Source organism: Musa acuminata, chromosome BXJ3-4 (assembly GCF_036884655.1).
Source record: "Musa acuminata AAA Group cultivar baxijiao chromosome BXJ3-4, Cavendish_Baxijiao_AAA, whole genome shotgun sequence".
In the NCBI taxonomy this organism is placed as follows: Eukaryota; Viridiplantae; Streptophyta; class Magnoliopsida; order Zingiberales; family Musaceae; genus Musa; species Musa acuminata.
In genome coordinates this window covers 4,691,316-4,708,718 of record NC_088352.1, presented here as the reverse complement: position 1 = coordinate 4,708,718, position 17,403 = coordinate 4,691,316, and the positions used below count along the sequence as shown (strand labels likewise).

Genomic DNA, 17,403 nt, shown 5'->3' with positions numbered 1-17,403 from the left:
TTTGTTGGAGATAATAATGACATAAAATGGATATTAGTCAACTCTGACATGTAGAGAGACATGGATTCATCAGCAGCTGAATCAACTTAGCCCACAGGTAAGAAGAATTAGTTCATGGGTGACAAAGAAGAGCTGATCATATACACTGACACTGTCGCCAGAGAGCTGCTGCACCTTCGGGAGTCGGAGTCGTCGTCGCCGTCGTCCTCTTATCCCTGATCAATGCTTCCCGAATCATGGGGAGCTTCTCGTGGACCTTCTTCCAAATGTGGTTTACTGCACCATCAGAAGGAACTGGGCCGATGCCTCCCCCGTTGCCATCGCCATTGTCGTACTCGAACATAGGTTGCACCCGTGCCCTGCGCAACCTGTCCTTCTCCTCCTCGGATACACCTCTCAAGTGGTTCACCAGCCACCCTGCTCTCAGTGCATCTCTGGCTGACACAAACACCGAGAAGTCCGAGTAGTCCAGCGTGCCTTCGAACGGAAGCTCGATGCTGTCGCTGACGATGACCGGTATGCAGAGGCTCACGATGGCGTCGAATAGCCGGCATGAAGCAGGTGTGTCACCGGCAGGGTGCAAACAGAAGTCCGACCTCCTCATCCCCCCGGTCGATTGCTCCAGGCCTGTTGCGTCGGGGGAGCCCTCCTCCATGATCACGTCCGGCTCATCGGCCAGCAACTCCCACAGCTTCTCACGTATCAGTCCTCCCTGGATGAAACAAAGGTCAGAGCTTAATCCGAAAGCATCATTCTCTGAGCAGTAGATCGACACAGACCCGATGCCGGTGTTTTGCTCCTCTGAAGTAGAGGAGAGTACGGCGACGCTGGTCCTGCGACAAGTGCAGTCTGGGGAGCAAATGGGTGTAAGGGACGATGACGTCCTTCAACGACGAGACCTCCGCGTGTTGCATGATCACATGCGAAGAGCTACCGTTTGATGCTTTGGAGTCGAACCTGCACCGTCCATCAAAATCCAGCACGAGAAATATGGCTGCTGCAATCTCGCTTCTTACGTGCCACATCGCGACAGGATCTATCGGATGATGTTTCAGGTGTTAGCTTCTCCGAGATGCTTGGAGGACTCAAACCATATAAAAAACAGAGCAACTTTATCTAACAGAGGAGTGAAAGCAAAACAGGGGCTGCTTCCTCTCATGCTTATATGCTTACGGTGAGTACATCAGTAAGCTTTTGCTTAGGAGATTGCTCCTCACCGGCCATAACAAAGACATGATCTCGCCCACCCGACCTCCTCCACGCCTCCGAACTCTTGATCCGATCCACCACCTCTCGCTGCCTCCCGTAGTCCTCGTTCCGTTACCTCTTCCTGAACCTTCCCTTCCTGCCCCAGCCAAGCTCCATCTGTGCACTCAGCGACGAGAAGAAAGGCACGAACACGACATCGGCATCGTCCGACTCGTACACCCTCTCCGCGAACGACGCGGCCCTCGACGCCTCCGGCGTCTCGAGGTCTCCCAGGAGCCAGTACTCGGCGCTGTGTTGCTTGAGGAGAGGACTCTCCGGGTAGGGTGGAAACGCATCCTTTTCGGTGCTGTTGGCGAGCGCGGAACGTAGGCGAGCATCGAGGTCGACGCCGATGCGGGAGTCGGGGCCGGAGAGGGACCAGAACCGGTCGAGCAGGCCGTAGTTGAAGGATCTGGGGAGGTCTGCGACGAAGACCCTGAGGCGATGGGGAGAAGGAGATCGTGGAGGGGAGTGGGGTGTGGACTTGGAGGACAACAGGACGAGAGGGAGGAGAGGGAGGAGGGAGAGAACGGAGAAGGCAAGGAGGAAGAGGAGGAGGGGGATGGACGGCTTCATGGCTTTGGCTCCTGCACCGAGCAGCCCGTCAAGCACAAGATCACCATTGATGGATTCTAACATCGACTGTTGACTTGGATGCGATCACCATTGAGAGATTCCATGGTTCGAATAGAGAAAGAGCAGCTGTCTCAAGTGGACTTCCTGAGGTGATAAAGAACGAGGAACATGTGATTGCTGCTCTTTGGCACAGAGAACGATGTCATCCATGTTAGCCATTCTCAGTAGGATATTGGCTCAAGTAGATATTTTATGTTGCTATTTCGCATAGAAAATGTTCCTCCTCTAATGTTGTTGTCGATTGTGATGTGCCTACTAAGAAAAATAATAATAATAATAATGATTTTAAAATTTATCTTAAATTTAAGTTTGATATTTTTTTTAATAAATATAATAAAAAAAAATATAAATATCGGATTGAGATTTGAATCCGAGAGCCCAATAATAAAAGACACAATTGGTATTAAAATAAATCTAATATTTAAATATAATGAATGAGTACAAGACAGACAAAGCACATTTGAATGCATACCATATTAGGTTTATGTATGAAGTCAAAACTATTCAAAATGCTCATTGATTAGGAATAAATAAATAAATAAAATTATTAAGCTACTGTCAGTCTACAAAATGACCTTTGAAGGTCATTCATTATACAGGCAGGAGATTTGAGAGTTGAAGAGGGAAAAGAATCTTCCCATGAACTACAAATTTTCTCTACTCCAGATTTCTTGGTAGTCCAATTGACTGTTTGATTGCATTGCAGTAAATTGTAGGAGACCAATTGCTAGAAAGAGCCTCATTTCTTATTTTTCAGATGAATTGCTGCTGCTGACTGATACTAGTTTTTTCCTTTCTCTAAAGATTTCTTTCTCTTAGGGTTTGTATTCAAAAGTGAAGTTTAGATTTAGTTGCCATAGTTTCCATAATTGGGATGACAAAGAACATGTGAAGAGTCAGTAATCAATAGGTTCAATAGGAATATGGAATCTAATAAGTTGATAAATAGTGGGTAATCTTTTTTTTTTTTTGGGGAGAAGTTTCCAATAGAATACTTATATTCTAAGGATTATTGGAATATGCTAAAGATGTGCAATCTCTATAAACACCTTTTGTTGTCTTTCCTCTTCTTACATATCCACTTATCATCACAAGGACATTATAAAATCTCTATAGTTTTAATGGTAGAAACCTATTAAGGCATGAACAGATCTAATAGCAACTGGGCATTCCAGTTTTTAGATTGGCTTAGCTGGTCAATCTTCAGTTATGTAGTCAAATTATTCATATTTATGTGAGTAAAAATTATATTTAAAGATAAATCTAGAAACCATGCCCATTATCAATTTGTAAGAAAAAGAACCTCTTTAAAATGAGATAGCTTTGAGTAAAAATATTTTGATGAAAGAATATAATTGTGTTCACATAAACCATGGAATTTTACAAACTATCATCATTATTAAGATACTAAGAGATTTTAGGAGCTTAGAGAGTAGATTTAAAAGAGAAAATAAATGTCTAGGATGTTAAGACTTGTATAATCTTTTAAGACAGTAACAATGTCTCAGTTTACTAAATACAATATTTTATTATTGGGAGAATTTTGTCAATAAAATTTTTTATTAGTGTTTTAATCTTTTGAAGGATATTTATTATTGCATTCAAACCAAAGTAACACATGATGAAATAGAATTTAAAATATAGTTTATAAGAACAATTTAGCCAGCTTGAGAGATAGGTGATTACAGTTTAGATAACTAGTTTATTTTTAATTTTTATTAAATATATCCATTAGCTAAAGGGGGAATCCTTATGGGAGCAATTATTGCTCCTAAGTGCTTAAAAGATGAATTATCTTCCTTTGAACTCTAACATGGAGTGTGTATTATTTACTAACATAGCTTGGAGTGGATTTAGAGAAATATATTTCAGATTTTGAATGGCTAATACATTGATTTATAAATTATTTATAAGTTTTAAGGATTTTTTATTAGCTGGAAAGCAGAGAAGGATATCATCTATAAACATCAAATGATTAATCCTACAGTTAACTCCAAAACAGAGCAAGGTAAGTTTACCATTATTAGTAGTTTTATTTAAGGGTTAATAGTTGGGCTACTAAGATGTAAAGATAGGAGGATAAAGAGTCTCATAGTTTGACTCTATGAAATGGAAGTAGATATCTTATCATTTATTAAGTAAGCAAAATTTGATGAGTAGATACAAATTCTTAACCATTCAATGAATTTATAAGAAAATTTCATAGCCGAGAGAATTTGGAAGATAATACCACAAAACAACCTATCAAAATCTTTTTTAAGATAAATTTAATTATAACAAAAGACTTCCCAGATGAACAAGAAGGTGCATTGATCAAAATTGTTGATCATAAGTACATCAAAAGTATGATGGAGCACGCACCATGATGCACTGATTAATCTTAAAAGATGTCCGGATGAAAGCGTCCTGGAATCGATCTGCTATGCTGAGCCTCTTTCAGATGCATTTTGAGTGCAAAGTTGTTCACCTGCCAAACAAGACAGCATATGATGATTTTTCAGCAAGGAGAGGAACATCAAGGGATCTCAATAGCTAGTCTGATGATACCTCAAGAGTCCTTAGTTGCTCTTGATATTGGGAGACCAGCTGGTTCAGATGCTGCGACTCTTGGCATATTTCATCATAATTTTTCTGCCGATCATGCTGCATTGCCACTGCACGCTTCAGAAGATTGTTCTCTCCGAGCAACACTCGAGTTTTTTCCTTCATCGTTGTATTTTCCTATTTCATATATCCAAGAAAGATGTGATAAAGCAAAAAAGAATTGTCTCTTGGGAAATAAGTTCAGACAGCTAAAAGTTTCTCCCTTCAAATAATGGACATTGGTACTTTTAACAAGTGACCATTTGAACTTGTCGTTCCCCCCAATTATGGGCTAAAAATCAATAGAGATAGATAACCTTAGGATACCTTGTGGAGACTCTTCATGGCTTCAGCACCAGCACGAGCTGTAATTGACTTCTCCAGGACCCCTAGCATTTGGGAAGAACGAGACCTTGCATCATTCATGTCAGAGGCATTCATCATCCCTCTCACAAACAGCTCAACCCATTCAGATCTATCTCTTGGAGGATGCTCTTCAGCTGGTTGAATTGGAGCAGTTGCATCCTTGCAATCATTCGTAATACCTGCAAAATGCCCAGACATGACAAAGAATGTGAAAGTGTTTAATGATTAAGGAGATTCAGCCGATGTAGCTCAGTTGGTTCATAAGAAATTACTGCAATTTTATTTTTTAAGCTCAAACCATGCAAGAAGAAAATGATTGAACAAAAAAAAAAAAAAAAAAATTATGTCATGAGAGCAACCAAATCTCTTTTGTACTCATAGTAACCATCAGCTTTTCATAAATATCAGACTCTATTCATCGTTTGCAAATACTACTATTGTAGACAGAATGCTAAGTGACTGTAACACTCAAGATACAGATTCTATGGTAAAGAGCTCACACGAAGGATGGACAACTACAATTCCCTACTTCTCAAGAAAGTTAATGTTAGTCAATTGCTACGAAACTAGAGAAAAGCAGATGTTGTCTCAATATGTCCCAGATTAAAAAAAAACAAGTTAATTAAAATAAGCAAACCAGTTAAAAGTGAGCAAAGTTATGTGATAATATATATTATAGCAGTAAAATTGCAACAAATCTATTACTTGTCTACCAAATATCAGCCATAATACAGCATATCAGATTTTGATAGATAATACCAATGGACTAACACATGAGGTGGAGCTTTATTCTCAAATGCTGCCCACTTTAAGAAATTATGTTAAAGTGCTCTTTATCCAACATATTAATATTTCTCGAACCAAGAAAAGGTAAAATGTTGCACAAAAACCTTCCTGAATTACTTGCAGCTTTGACAGTTTAATTTCAAACCGTACACCATATTACAATGGTCAAATTGTAAATGAGAATTGCTGTGTTAATGAACCAAACATGATTTAGAATAATTTAAATCTTCGATAAGACATGCATAGGTACATTAAGGAAATGATAAGACAATGAATAACCTATAAATATACACAACTAAATTGTTCTCAAAGAACAAGTAACTTCAAGTAAATGAGAAAAATGATAGTGGAATGCTGTATACCTTCAGCTGAAACCTGAGGTTTTGTTTCAAGTACAGCTTCAGTTTTGCTTTGTGTAGACATCAGATTTATCTCTGCCGACTCTAACCGAAGAGCATCCAAGCACTTCACAGCAGAAGCCAAATCATGTCCAGACTCTTCAAGTGCCCGTTGAAGAAGCTGGAAAGTTTATTATTGTTTATTAGCTTACATGTGCAAGATATGCACCTAACCATGAGTCTCATGAATTGCACAGAGAATTCTATGGAAAGGTGGCGATGAGACACACTACTGTTTGTTTAACCAAAAAATACCAGAATTATTTACCAGTTACGGAACTGAATCTAAACACAACAAGCTAATAGCACCATATCATCCCGGTTTTCCAAACAATAATATCATAAAAATCCAATCTTTTACATCGATTGTTGAAATCCTCTCTTACTTAAGTATAAAAAGCATTGAAAAGTGAGGAAAGACAAACCGAACCTGCGGATCCATTTCAGGGAACAGAAACCTCAGGTGCGCGATATGAGCAGCAACCTGGTGGATGTCTACGCCACTCCCGCTGTCGTTCCCATCAAAACATGGGATCGACAGAGCGGGCGAAGGACGGAGGGCGGGAGTGGTGGGGGAGGCGGCTCCAGCGAAACAGCAGCGGGCTCTCTTAGAGACCGATGGCGGAGGCGAGTGAGCGAGCTCCTCGAAGATGGAAGAAGACCTCTTGCCGCAGACTAGGGCAGACATGATGGTGCCGACGACGCCTGGGCACTGAGGTCCTCGGGGCCGATCACTACTGCAGCCGTCGATGGGGGAAGTGAAGGGTTTCGAATTCGAGGATGTGAGTATATATAGGAGAGCGGCTCAAGCAAGAAAGAGCCGTTACCTCAATCAACGGCGGATCAGGTCACATTCGATTCTCGGATGATTGCCACGTGACAGTCCGAGTCGCCTTATGCAAATCGCAACATATGGACTCCGGTCTTGCCACGTAGTGAAAAGGCATGCATAAGACTGATAACGTTATCTCATTTTTACAAGGATAAAACAATTATTTTCGTGGAATTAAAAATAGAGTCGCAAATAATAGTGAATGGGTGATAAATATCAATAATTTACTTCATAGATAATTGATATAAGAAATATTCACCACATGTAGGGCTCAAATAAGCAAGAATATAAAAGACAAATATCAAGAGAATATTTCAATGTATTTCACTATTTTTTTGATTAATTTATTAGAATAAAGATCGATAAAATTATTTTTATATATGCTGACTAATAACTTAAACATAAAAAAAGACCTGATAATAAATCTCAATTATTTGGTTTATAATTTTGTTTTAGTATGGTACTTGTGAAAAAGGAAAGGACAAACTAGATCAAGTCCCACACTCTCGAGGCAGTCCTCACTAAAATTTGTGGACAGAATATATTTTAATTTCTCACTCTCATAGACAGTGATAAGCAAAATTTGAGAACATTATTTGTCATAGCTCAAAGAAAATTTAGAGAAACTAACTTATATTGATTCACATGATTCTTCTGATTCCTGTGACATTCACAAATATGCATCCTATTGCTTGTTAAGCTTAGCCACACATGCCTAAATACAACATTATATCAGATGACATTATATTCTTGACAGAAGATAAGAATTCCTTTCAAATCAGTGAAGTGATAACATCCCTGGTATCATAATCTTGAGCTTGATCCAAGGGAAGAACTCAATTGGACCTTCCCAATGGCCAAGCAGATGTCACTCCAAAAACAGTTCTCTCAAGATATTTTATATATATATTTGTGCTTGCAGATTAAAGTTAAAGATGATGGACAAATACAAGTCATTAGCCATGTATTGTATTCAAGATGAAACCTGGAAAAAGCTGCAGTACAAAGTGTTGGCAGCCCCAGAAAACACCAGTTTGGATGTTCCATAAGGAAGTTCTGCATTTTATATTTACACTGGATAAAGCTTCGTGTTCTGGAACTTTTATTTCATATAAAAACACATCTAGAGAGGGAACATCTTCACAAGAAAAGAAACTCACTAAAAATAATGTGTGACTTGAATATAACTCTCTCGCTCTGTGGTCAGTGATAACTGATAAGTGCTACTTCTTCAATATACCCAGCTGTTCTAGAGCAAATTGGATTTCATTAGCACCACAACTGTCGATCTGAAGAATATTAGGGCTGTCAAAGGCCACAACATCTTTAAGTAGATAGCTTCTAGTTGAATGAAGCTCGCTTTGGGCTGTATTAAATCCACCATTCAGTATTACAGTTTTGTGCACTCCACCAAGTAATTCTTCATAATCTGTATCACCACTTTGACCAACAAATACTACCATATTTGAGACCTCTATGCCCCAGCGGACAAATAAATACCTGCAGATGATAATTCGGTAGATGATCATTGGAGTAGCATGTATGAAAATTTCTACACTGTGGAATGTAATTGAGATACCATGAAGGGAAGCATAGTGAAACAATTTTTGGACATAGAGCATAATAAGACAGGATGTCTGTTTATCTTTGAAAAATAATCATATATCTGGCAGTAGTCACGTGAAAACACTTTTTTATATGTTAAATAGTTGCAAATTCAAACCCACATCACTGGCAAGTGTTTATTCGCTGTGTTACTGCTAGCCCTGTTGACAATTGAACGGAAGATTCATTTATTCTGTCAGCAATTTTAGCTTTAAGATACATTTGATAGTGGTATCCAAAACATGCGTCTCTAGACTCTAATAAAGCATAAACTAACCCAATTTATCTATGTTGGCTCCTGTCAATACGAGATTAGGGAGGGTCAATGTGTGCGTTCTTATTTCTCTGTTTAGAAAGCTATTTCCAAGACTCGAACGATGGTCTCTCAGCTTGCAATGGAGCAACCCTAGTTCCAAGACCTACCATTATGTAGAAAGAAAACCTACTACACTAAAATAAATTAAAGGTTAAATGACAATAACTGTAGATATCTTGGTTCCATATACTTTTCATGCTTATGCCACAGAATTGAATGTGGGCTCCATTTTTTATCTACTCATGACACACAACTGAATTTGCAATGTGCCCTTTCTTTCACATTCTAGGAAAGAACATTACATTGTTAAAAAATATATATAAACCTTGCAGACTAAATGTTTTAAAAGATTTCTTAATGAAAAAGATGTGATATTGCTTCTCACTGAAACAACTGTCAACAGTTAACAAACAATTCTGCAAATAATAACCAAGTAATTGCTAACACTAACTTTGATGATTAGTAAAATGACTAACAGGAATAAAATATCAAAGATATAGTTGATAATTAGTAAAAAGGAGTCCAACTAGTGGCATCATCAGCATTTCATTTATACCTTAGTGCCTGTGACCGAGAAGCTAGTACAGGAATGACATGTAGCTTGCTACCATCATGGCTGTAAAGGACATGACAGCGAAGTGCCTGGATTCTCATCTGTTTCCGAAGCTCTTTTACAGGAGGAACCTATCAAAATTTACAATCCTTCACAATAAAATTATGGATAACTTTACAAAATGATTATTGTTTAATGTATGTGCCTTTTAAAAAAAATTGAATGAAATTTCTATTACAATGTAAAAGATACTGACACGTGGATTCAAACCCAAGACCTATTATTTGTGTAACAATGAACTAACGATTAGATGTCTCAACAGAGAGTAATTCATGTATGTGCCAACAACATATGATATAGAACTACTATCACAAGATGTGCTCTTTGTAAAACTAGGCATATGAACAGTGCACCAAAGCACTGTTCTTTCTTTTTTGAATTCACATTCTTCCCTTAGAGTTGACTTCTTCTTTCCATACTCTGACCATCTGCTTTTTTCCATCTAAACTTATTCATCTTGAGTTTCGAATTTTCTTTTGGGTTAAAATAATAGAAAGGCTACGGCAAGTTATATTTCCAACTGATGGTTAAATAGCAAGAAGTTACTATGATTTTAATTCAATTGTCAAATTGTTGGTTTCCAACAGTAGATGTGAAAGTCTAACTTGAAAAGTTACACCGTGCTTGAAAAGTAAACATGGGACGCACTCTTTTTAAATGGAGAAAAGGAAAAATAGATAATTACCAGAGATGAATTCTTCACTTGAAATGCATGGCAATATGTCGAAGAGTGTTCCAAGTCTTCAACAACAACTTGCTCTTCAATTTCTCCTTTCTTGTCAGTAACTGAAGAAGCCCAACGAACTAAAGTCTTTCTCAACCCTTCTCCCCCCCAACGATACTCAATTTGTGAATGATAATCTATGTCAAGTGCAAAAGGAAGCTCGGAAGGGTAAAGCAGCTCATCAGAATTTGAAGACGGATAATAGAGATCACTGCCACTATTGCATATAAAAGCATCAAAATCAGTAGGAACAATGCCGCCGTTTGTCAGAAGAGAATGTATCTCTGATATTGTTAATCGGGTTGACAATATAAATCCTATGAGACCAGACATCCTATACCCACTTGAAGCCTCGAAAGTACTTTTGATGATTGCAATAAGATCTGCATCACTAACTGAGTCCACAGCAATCACCAAAATATACTTCCTCCTCCTCAACATTGGCATCTTACTTGAATTATGATCAATTCTCTCACTGGACCTGATCTTATGTTGTTCAACATCCTTCGATAATTTCACAACTGCATTAGCATAATGATTACTGTTTCCATTAGCAGCAACATCTCCAGAACCTAAGGCATTGTCCACAGTATCATCTTTGCCCTTTTCACCATCTAATGAAAGCTTTAAGTTTAAAGATATGTCTTGGATATCTCTCAGGGAATCATTTGGTGAATCTGGTTCGGAATCTTCAGGCCCATCTCCGCTCCTTCGCCACTGAGGATGCCTTGGTCTGCAAGAAACGATTTTTGACAGATAAGTCTTGCAATGTTCTGGCCAGGAAAATTGATGAATATTCTTCAGTCCATTTTGCCGACACCGTGCCCAGAGCTGCTTGTCAGAAACAAGCTTGTAAAGTGCATCAGCAATTGCTAGCTGATCATGGGGATCAACAAGAATACCATTGTCAAGAACCTGAAGCACAATTTTTCATGGATGATGGGCGATTCACTCCACTTATACCAATACATACTCATGAAACAGAAATTAGAGCTAAATGTATAAAGATTTCTTCCCCTATAAACATTAGAATATGCATCCAATGAACAAACCTTATGTATATCAACAGGTCCTCCATTTTTTGTAGCCACAATAGGTAGACCATTCGCTGAAGCCTAATCCACCAAAATATGGTGATATATGAATGGATATAAGAAAAAATAATATTAAAGAAACAAAAGCACTAAAAACTAACCTCAATCAAGGTAAGGCCAAATGGTTCAATGAAAGCTGGATTGATGAAAACACCCTACAAAAGGCACAAACCAGTAGGTCTACACTTTTAAAAAATATGCCATGCAACAGAATCTCAGGATTCTAGTAGTTTGGGGTTAACTAGAACTAGAACACTGAAAAAGCAAGAAACCTTTATGGGAAAAGACTATGTCACATATGATTCAATACCAGGCCTTTGTCATGTTATGTAGGCAAAGAGTGTTAACAAACACGATAATTTTGATAATGCTTAAGATGGAAAAATACCTTTGTCTTTGCTGCCAAACGGTAAATGTCAGGAACATCAGACTGCCTGTGATGCTTCGGATATGCCACTTGGCCATACAGATCATACTTGTCAATCAACTTTAATATGGAAGTTAAAACTGATGAATTTGTACTTGACATCTCATCAATGTCATCACGGTTACCCATTATAAGTGTCTGTAACAGAAACGTCACATTAAAAAGGTCACAAGAATACAAACATGAAATTCTTAGCGACTCTTAGGAAACAAGTGGCAACATGAATGGAGATGAGAAGAGTTCAAAATTCTACATACGAGATTTGCAAGCTCTCTTAGCGGGCGGCATTCACCAAATGCTTTGACAAGAGTAGTAATATTCTTTTTAGGATCCGGTCTTGAAAGCGCAAGAATCATAGGCTTGCGAGGGTTTGTAAAGAACCGCATTATCTGCCAAAGTAAAAGAACAACACCAAACTGTAATGATAAATTTCAAATTTCAAAGATACAAGGATATTACTGTCAGCATTCTGAAAAATTATCAAACAGTACACTATAATAAAAAATCAATAACAGAGTTCAAAATAAATATGAGACCTCAGACCAAATAGTTGGATCAGGGAATGCTAAATTATCATCATTTCCTTCTGGTTCGCCGTCAGCATCAACATCATGTGCAGCAATATGTTTGAACTCCATACCTGGAGGAATAACCTGGCAAATAACTTATACATGTCACTATTCAGAATCATATAATAAATTGTAACTAGATTCATTAAACAGAAAATCTTATTCTAGCTCTAGGTTCATGACAGTGAAAAATTAGAACAAATTCTTCATAAGAAAATCTACACTATATTTCTCAAAGAAAGAAATGAAGTGATGCAATATACTTACAACCATGCGAGGCATATAACGGCCATAACAGCTTACACCACGCTTGATTCTAGCTCGCAACTTTCGTTCAAGTATCACATCGAAACCATCATATAAGCGCCATTGCTCTTCTATCTCTTGTCTGGTGCTTGTGATAACAATTTCAGAGGCATCAAGTGCTAGCTCCTCAGCTTCAATCCTACGCGTTATTTTGTATGTTGCATTTATTTCTTCCCTTGTTTGTCGCCCTTGTTTCAAAAGTTGTTCTAATTTATCTCTGCCAAGAGAATGGCCTGTGAATAGCATAGGAACATTTAACACCCCAGACAGTAAAGCAGCAGAATCACCAGCATCAGCATAATGCCCATGAATAGCAACAGGCCATACTGGCTGCCCACCACCAATTTGCTCCCCTAGAACTCGTGACATCTGCATAACATGGCTGAGTGCACCATCAACAAACTCTTGGATGTGTGGCCAGAGATGTTCTTTAGGAATATATTTATCCTTTGGTCCAAATGGAATGCGGATGATATAAGCCCCACTGCTCTCTCCTGTCTCATGTATAAAATTTTCTGAGCTTCTTGGAGTTAACATTTCTGTAGGTTCCCCATAACTCCAGTCAACCTCTGTTGCTAATATTTGCCTGGTGAGCAAATCAACTCTATAAACACCAGGCATCGAACCCAATGCCCTTGCAAGTTCTACAACATATTTAACCTAACATACCATATCAAAGATTGTGTTAATGCACTTATTATAGTTAGGAAAATTTAACGTAAGATTTGTGTAAATCAGTGCACATAGCCACATAGTCAAGCAATCATGGTACAGCTGGCATGTCACAACACTGCACAGATGCCATGGCATGGCACGGCAAGCTCATAAAGATAAAGTACAGTATGTGGGTGCCAGCAGCCCACAAATACAAGCACTGTTCCAATACTTGTTCATACTTCTGAATTACAAAGATACAGGAACAAGAAACATCAACACATCTTCCTATCTAAAAACTGAAAGTAGTTCATATTAATGCATTGAAAGGATCCTTATATATCACTATAAGAACTAAGATGAAACTCTTTGTGTACCTGACCACCAGTATCGGAATCACGACCAAGTTCCATATTTTCCCCACGTATCAGACCATGAATGCTGCATACCAGAAGTTCTTCCTCAGAAATGATTACTATTATTATTTATATAATTTATTTTGTTTAAATTTGGTACACTAGTAAACAACCATAAAAAAATAGACCTTTTTACTTTCAGACACTTCATGTGCACAATCATGCATGGGTGTGTGCATATATATATATATATATATATATACTCATATTGGTAACCGTTAGAAGAAGCAAGATTAATATCTATGCATTAGACTAAGAAATCTGTGAAAAACATAAGGTTTATGTATGTGCTAGCATATATTCCAAAAATTAAAAAAAATGCAAAATCGATGCAATTCCACTTGAAAAGAGAAAAACTTGAAAAACTGATGTTCATTCCACACACATTATTTTCCTACATGCATAATGCGATGCTTCATGCAACCATCAGTGGAAAAAAATAAGAAAAAAGAAAAATCGGGTTCTTTATCTTCCAAATTTTGGATGAGTACTTGACAAACCTATATGATTTTCAAGCTCCTCTTACCACCAGCAATCACATCAAGGCTCACAGCATTGTGTTATGCACTACAAGTGCTATCTATCTGCTAATGGTCACAGATACATAGAAAGCTGAGCATTAAGTTATGTCTGTCATGATAATTTTCTATGTGAATAAGTGTTCACAAATAGCAGATTAAGAAATAAAAATAGCATAAAAATGACCTAGAATACAGTAAACAAATCTTTTGGATTATGTATATGGTACTATATATCCATACCTTATCAATACTATATATAACTTCTTATCCTTGTACTGACTAGCCCAGGCCTCAATAGCATCAAGAGAACTAATCCTGAGCATCCTACCCTTGGTACTGTCACCATGAGCAGATAGATCATTTATAATGTCTCCTTTTTCTCCTTCAGAGAGGTCTTCGGACATATCAGCAGTTGCATCACGGCGAGCTCTTTCACGCTCAAGTCGACGTTTAGATATACCTTGTGCTTCCTCACCCTCAATCTGCACTTGTAGCCCAAAATGAAACAGTAAGGATGCCAGAACATAATAATAAACATGACCACTCAAATATACATGAGAAACTCTGGCCATGATATTCACACTATATAACATTACAAATATTTTCCCAGCCTTTACTCCAAAGGAAATTACAGGATATTCCAGCAGGATGTTGTCATGAGAAGACCGCTTGTTCCATGTTACATTTTTTTAAACTCCAGTAACCAGAAAAAAGCAGAAATGATATATCAGCTTCTTTCAAATACCAATTATCTGACTTAGAATCGGTATGTCCATCTGACAAATCTATATAATCACTTAGAATTGTCATGGTTATTAAGAAAAAACTAAAAGAAAACAGTGAGAAAAACCGGACTAAGTTCTATATGATAATTCCACAATACTATCTTTGCAAAGTTTGGGGCATCCGTGTTGAAAATTACATCCATGAAATGCTCTAGTAGTCTCCGGTCACTACTTGAAGTAGCCCAAAGCTATAAGAAACATCAATAGCTCAATCTAATTAATCTTAAAGCACGTCTATAGAGACCATCATAAACTTACAATCTTAATGAAGCCCTTGGAATTTGAGATAGCTTTCTTCCACAATATTCAATAGTAAAATTTGTTCTCTTGAATTGTCAGTCAATCACCTTACATTTATTCATGATTGTCCATTTCCATGAATAAGACAGGAATCTCGTTGCAGTTAGATACTATTTTTAAATAGTAAACTGAAAGTAGTGAATCGTATAGATGCAATATTTTCCATATTTTTTTTATATTATTAGTAATTCGTTTGGCAAAAACAAGCATATTTCTAGAAGGGCCAATGGAGAAGGCTCAAAACAGGGTACATATTTCTCCCGCTTTTAATTGCTCAGAAGGCAGGTGGTGTAGACTCCACTCTTGGTTCCACCATTCATTAACCGAAGATGATTATGAGTGTTCCACTAATATGATTTTTCCATCTAGATTTAAGCATTTCTAGAAGGGGTCAGTACTTTTATAAACGGGCATCAACTGCAATCAAAACAATGTTGTCTTATCGGAGCTACGAAGACCAACCACTCCAGCAACCGAAGACACACTAAACAACAGATAAGAAGGCATAAGTCAAAGTCTCTGAGACACCGGATCACTAGGAAAAGACAAAACAGGCGCCTACACGAAGTCCGCAGTCTCGGTAGGAAAAGGATATCCTACTACACGCATATCGAACTCCTCTTCGACACAGTAGCGCCCGAAAATTCCCAAGTTCACAGGAAAGATCAACGAATTAACCACGGATGACCAATTAGGTCAACAAAAAACCCGACTTGAGATGAAAAATAATTCAGACCTCGATCTTCTCCCTCAAATCCAACCACTTCATAACGATACTACCCTCTACTCACTCAAGATAAATGAAAGCCAGCATAAACTTCAACGAAAGAGAAAGCGGACATATAAATGACAAGGAAAATATACCTGCTTCTTCTTGCGGGCCAAATTCCAGATCCTCCAGCACATGTTCTCCAGCCTCGTGTTCCTCTCCTGCGGGCTCCTCATGGCCGCAGCCTATCCACAGCAAAATCACCCCCCAAACACAAAAAGAACAGATCAAAAGAGAAGTTCAAGTACAGGGTCACCTCAACCTGGGAACAAGCAACAATAAACTCGACCAGAACATTACCCGAACCCAAGTCTTGTAGAGATCAGTCTCGTCGAAGCCGGTGATGACCTCCTCGACGAAGTAGCGGGTGGGGCTGAAGCGGCCCCTCTCCCGCAGCAGCAGGGAGGCCTTGGCGGCGTCGATGGAGGGCCCGGCGTCCAGAATCGCCTCCAAGTAGCTATTGATCCAGTCGTTCCCTGCCATGATCGAAGCAAGGAGGAAGCAGAGGGACAGAAGAGATTCCTCGCCCGCTCTCTCGCGCTCCTCAGGCTTCTCTCCCCCGCGGGTATTTATACCCGCGCTCGAGCACAGAGCGAGCGGTGCGGTGTCGTAAGAAGTAAACCGAGAGACGGGGAGAAGACGGTTCCCGTAAACGATTCCATGTGGGGACCGCAGGAACATCGTATGCGTAGAACATCTCGTTAGATAGTTAAACATTTGCTATAAGATTCGTAAACTTTTAGAATCTAACGGCGATGCTCTTATGCTTATATTTTAATGGTCATAAGTAGCATGACACTTAGGTTTTAATAGAAAATAATAAATGTAGCATAATAAATAATAAAGAATTGGGGGTGGGAAAGGGAGAAGACATATTCCTAGAATAATGCTTGTCTATGCTCATGATTTGATTTGCAAGACAACTTTAACTTTAACTTGATTATAAATTATCTAAAAAGAGATAATATTAAATGTTTGTTTTTGTATAATTATTTCATATCAAAGTTAGTACTTGGTGGACTTGGATTATTGTGATGATTAGTGTTGTTCAAGTGTTCATGTGAATTGTGATTGTGGCCTCTACCATGGATGATCAATTCAACAACCAAGGAATTATCCCTTGCACAAATAATAAAGGAGAGAAAGGAATCCAAAAACCACTGTGGCAATATTCTTTAAATCTTAATTTCTTCACTTTTTTGATGAATATTATTTTCCTTCTCTTTTGAAAGGCAAAGTGTGTGGAGGCCTAGAAAACATTGTGCCTCTTGTTTGAATGGGGGACAAGAGAGATGAGAGGAGGAATCTAATGCTGTGTTGTGCATGGGAGAACAGATTAATGGCATATTAAACTGAGCTCTTTTATTAGGGCCCCACCAAATTGATCAAATATGCTTACTGGAATCTATTACAGCTGGTCTCTGTCATCACCCCCTTCACTATGAGTTCTTGGAT

At 38.3% G+C, this 17,403-nt stretch overlaps 2 protein-coding genes and 1 pseudogene across 2 annotated transcripts; all 3 read right to left on the bottom strand.

Annotated features, from left to right (window-relative positions):
• Positions 1-2,182, bottom strand: LOC135636159 (probable arabinosyltransferase ARAD1; annotated as a pseudogene).
• A 1,929-nt stretch (positions 2,183-4,111) lies between these two features.
• Positions 4,112-6,761, bottom strand: LOC135636158 (uncharacterized). Its single transcript, XM_065147758.1, has 5 exons — positions 6,448-6,761; positions 5,982-6,138; positions 4,795-5,012; positions 4,432-4,605; positions 4,112-4,351 (listed from the first exon to the last, which is right to left on the bottom strand). Exons 1-5 carry the CDS (start codon positions 6,703-6,705, stop codon positions 4,265-4,267), a joined length of 894 nt encoding a protein of 297 aa, XP_065003830.1. The 5' UTR covers positions 6,706-6,761; the 3' UTR covers positions 4,112-4,264.
• A 1,027-nt stretch (positions 6,762-7,788) lies between these two features.
• On the bottom strand, positions 7,789-16,508 carry LOC135637148 (probable sucrose-phosphate synthase 1). The gene is made up of 13 exons (XM_065149620.1): positions 16,249-16,508; positions 16,044-16,133; positions 14,335-14,576; positions 13,535-13,598; positions 12,465-13,163; positions 12,165-12,281; positions 11,886-12,017; positions 11,590-11,766; positions 11,303-11,356; positions 11,160-11,222; positions 10,069-11,022; positions 9,327-9,454; positions 7,789-8,349 (listed from the first exon to the last, which is right to left on the bottom strand). Exons 1-13 carry the CDS (start codon positions 16,429-16,431, stop codon positions 8,073-8,075), a joined length of 3,180 nt encoding a protein of 1,059 aa, XP_065005692.1. The 5' UTR covers positions 16,432-16,508; the 3' UTR covers positions 7,789-8,072.
• Positions 16,509-17,403: the final 895 nt, after the last annotated feature.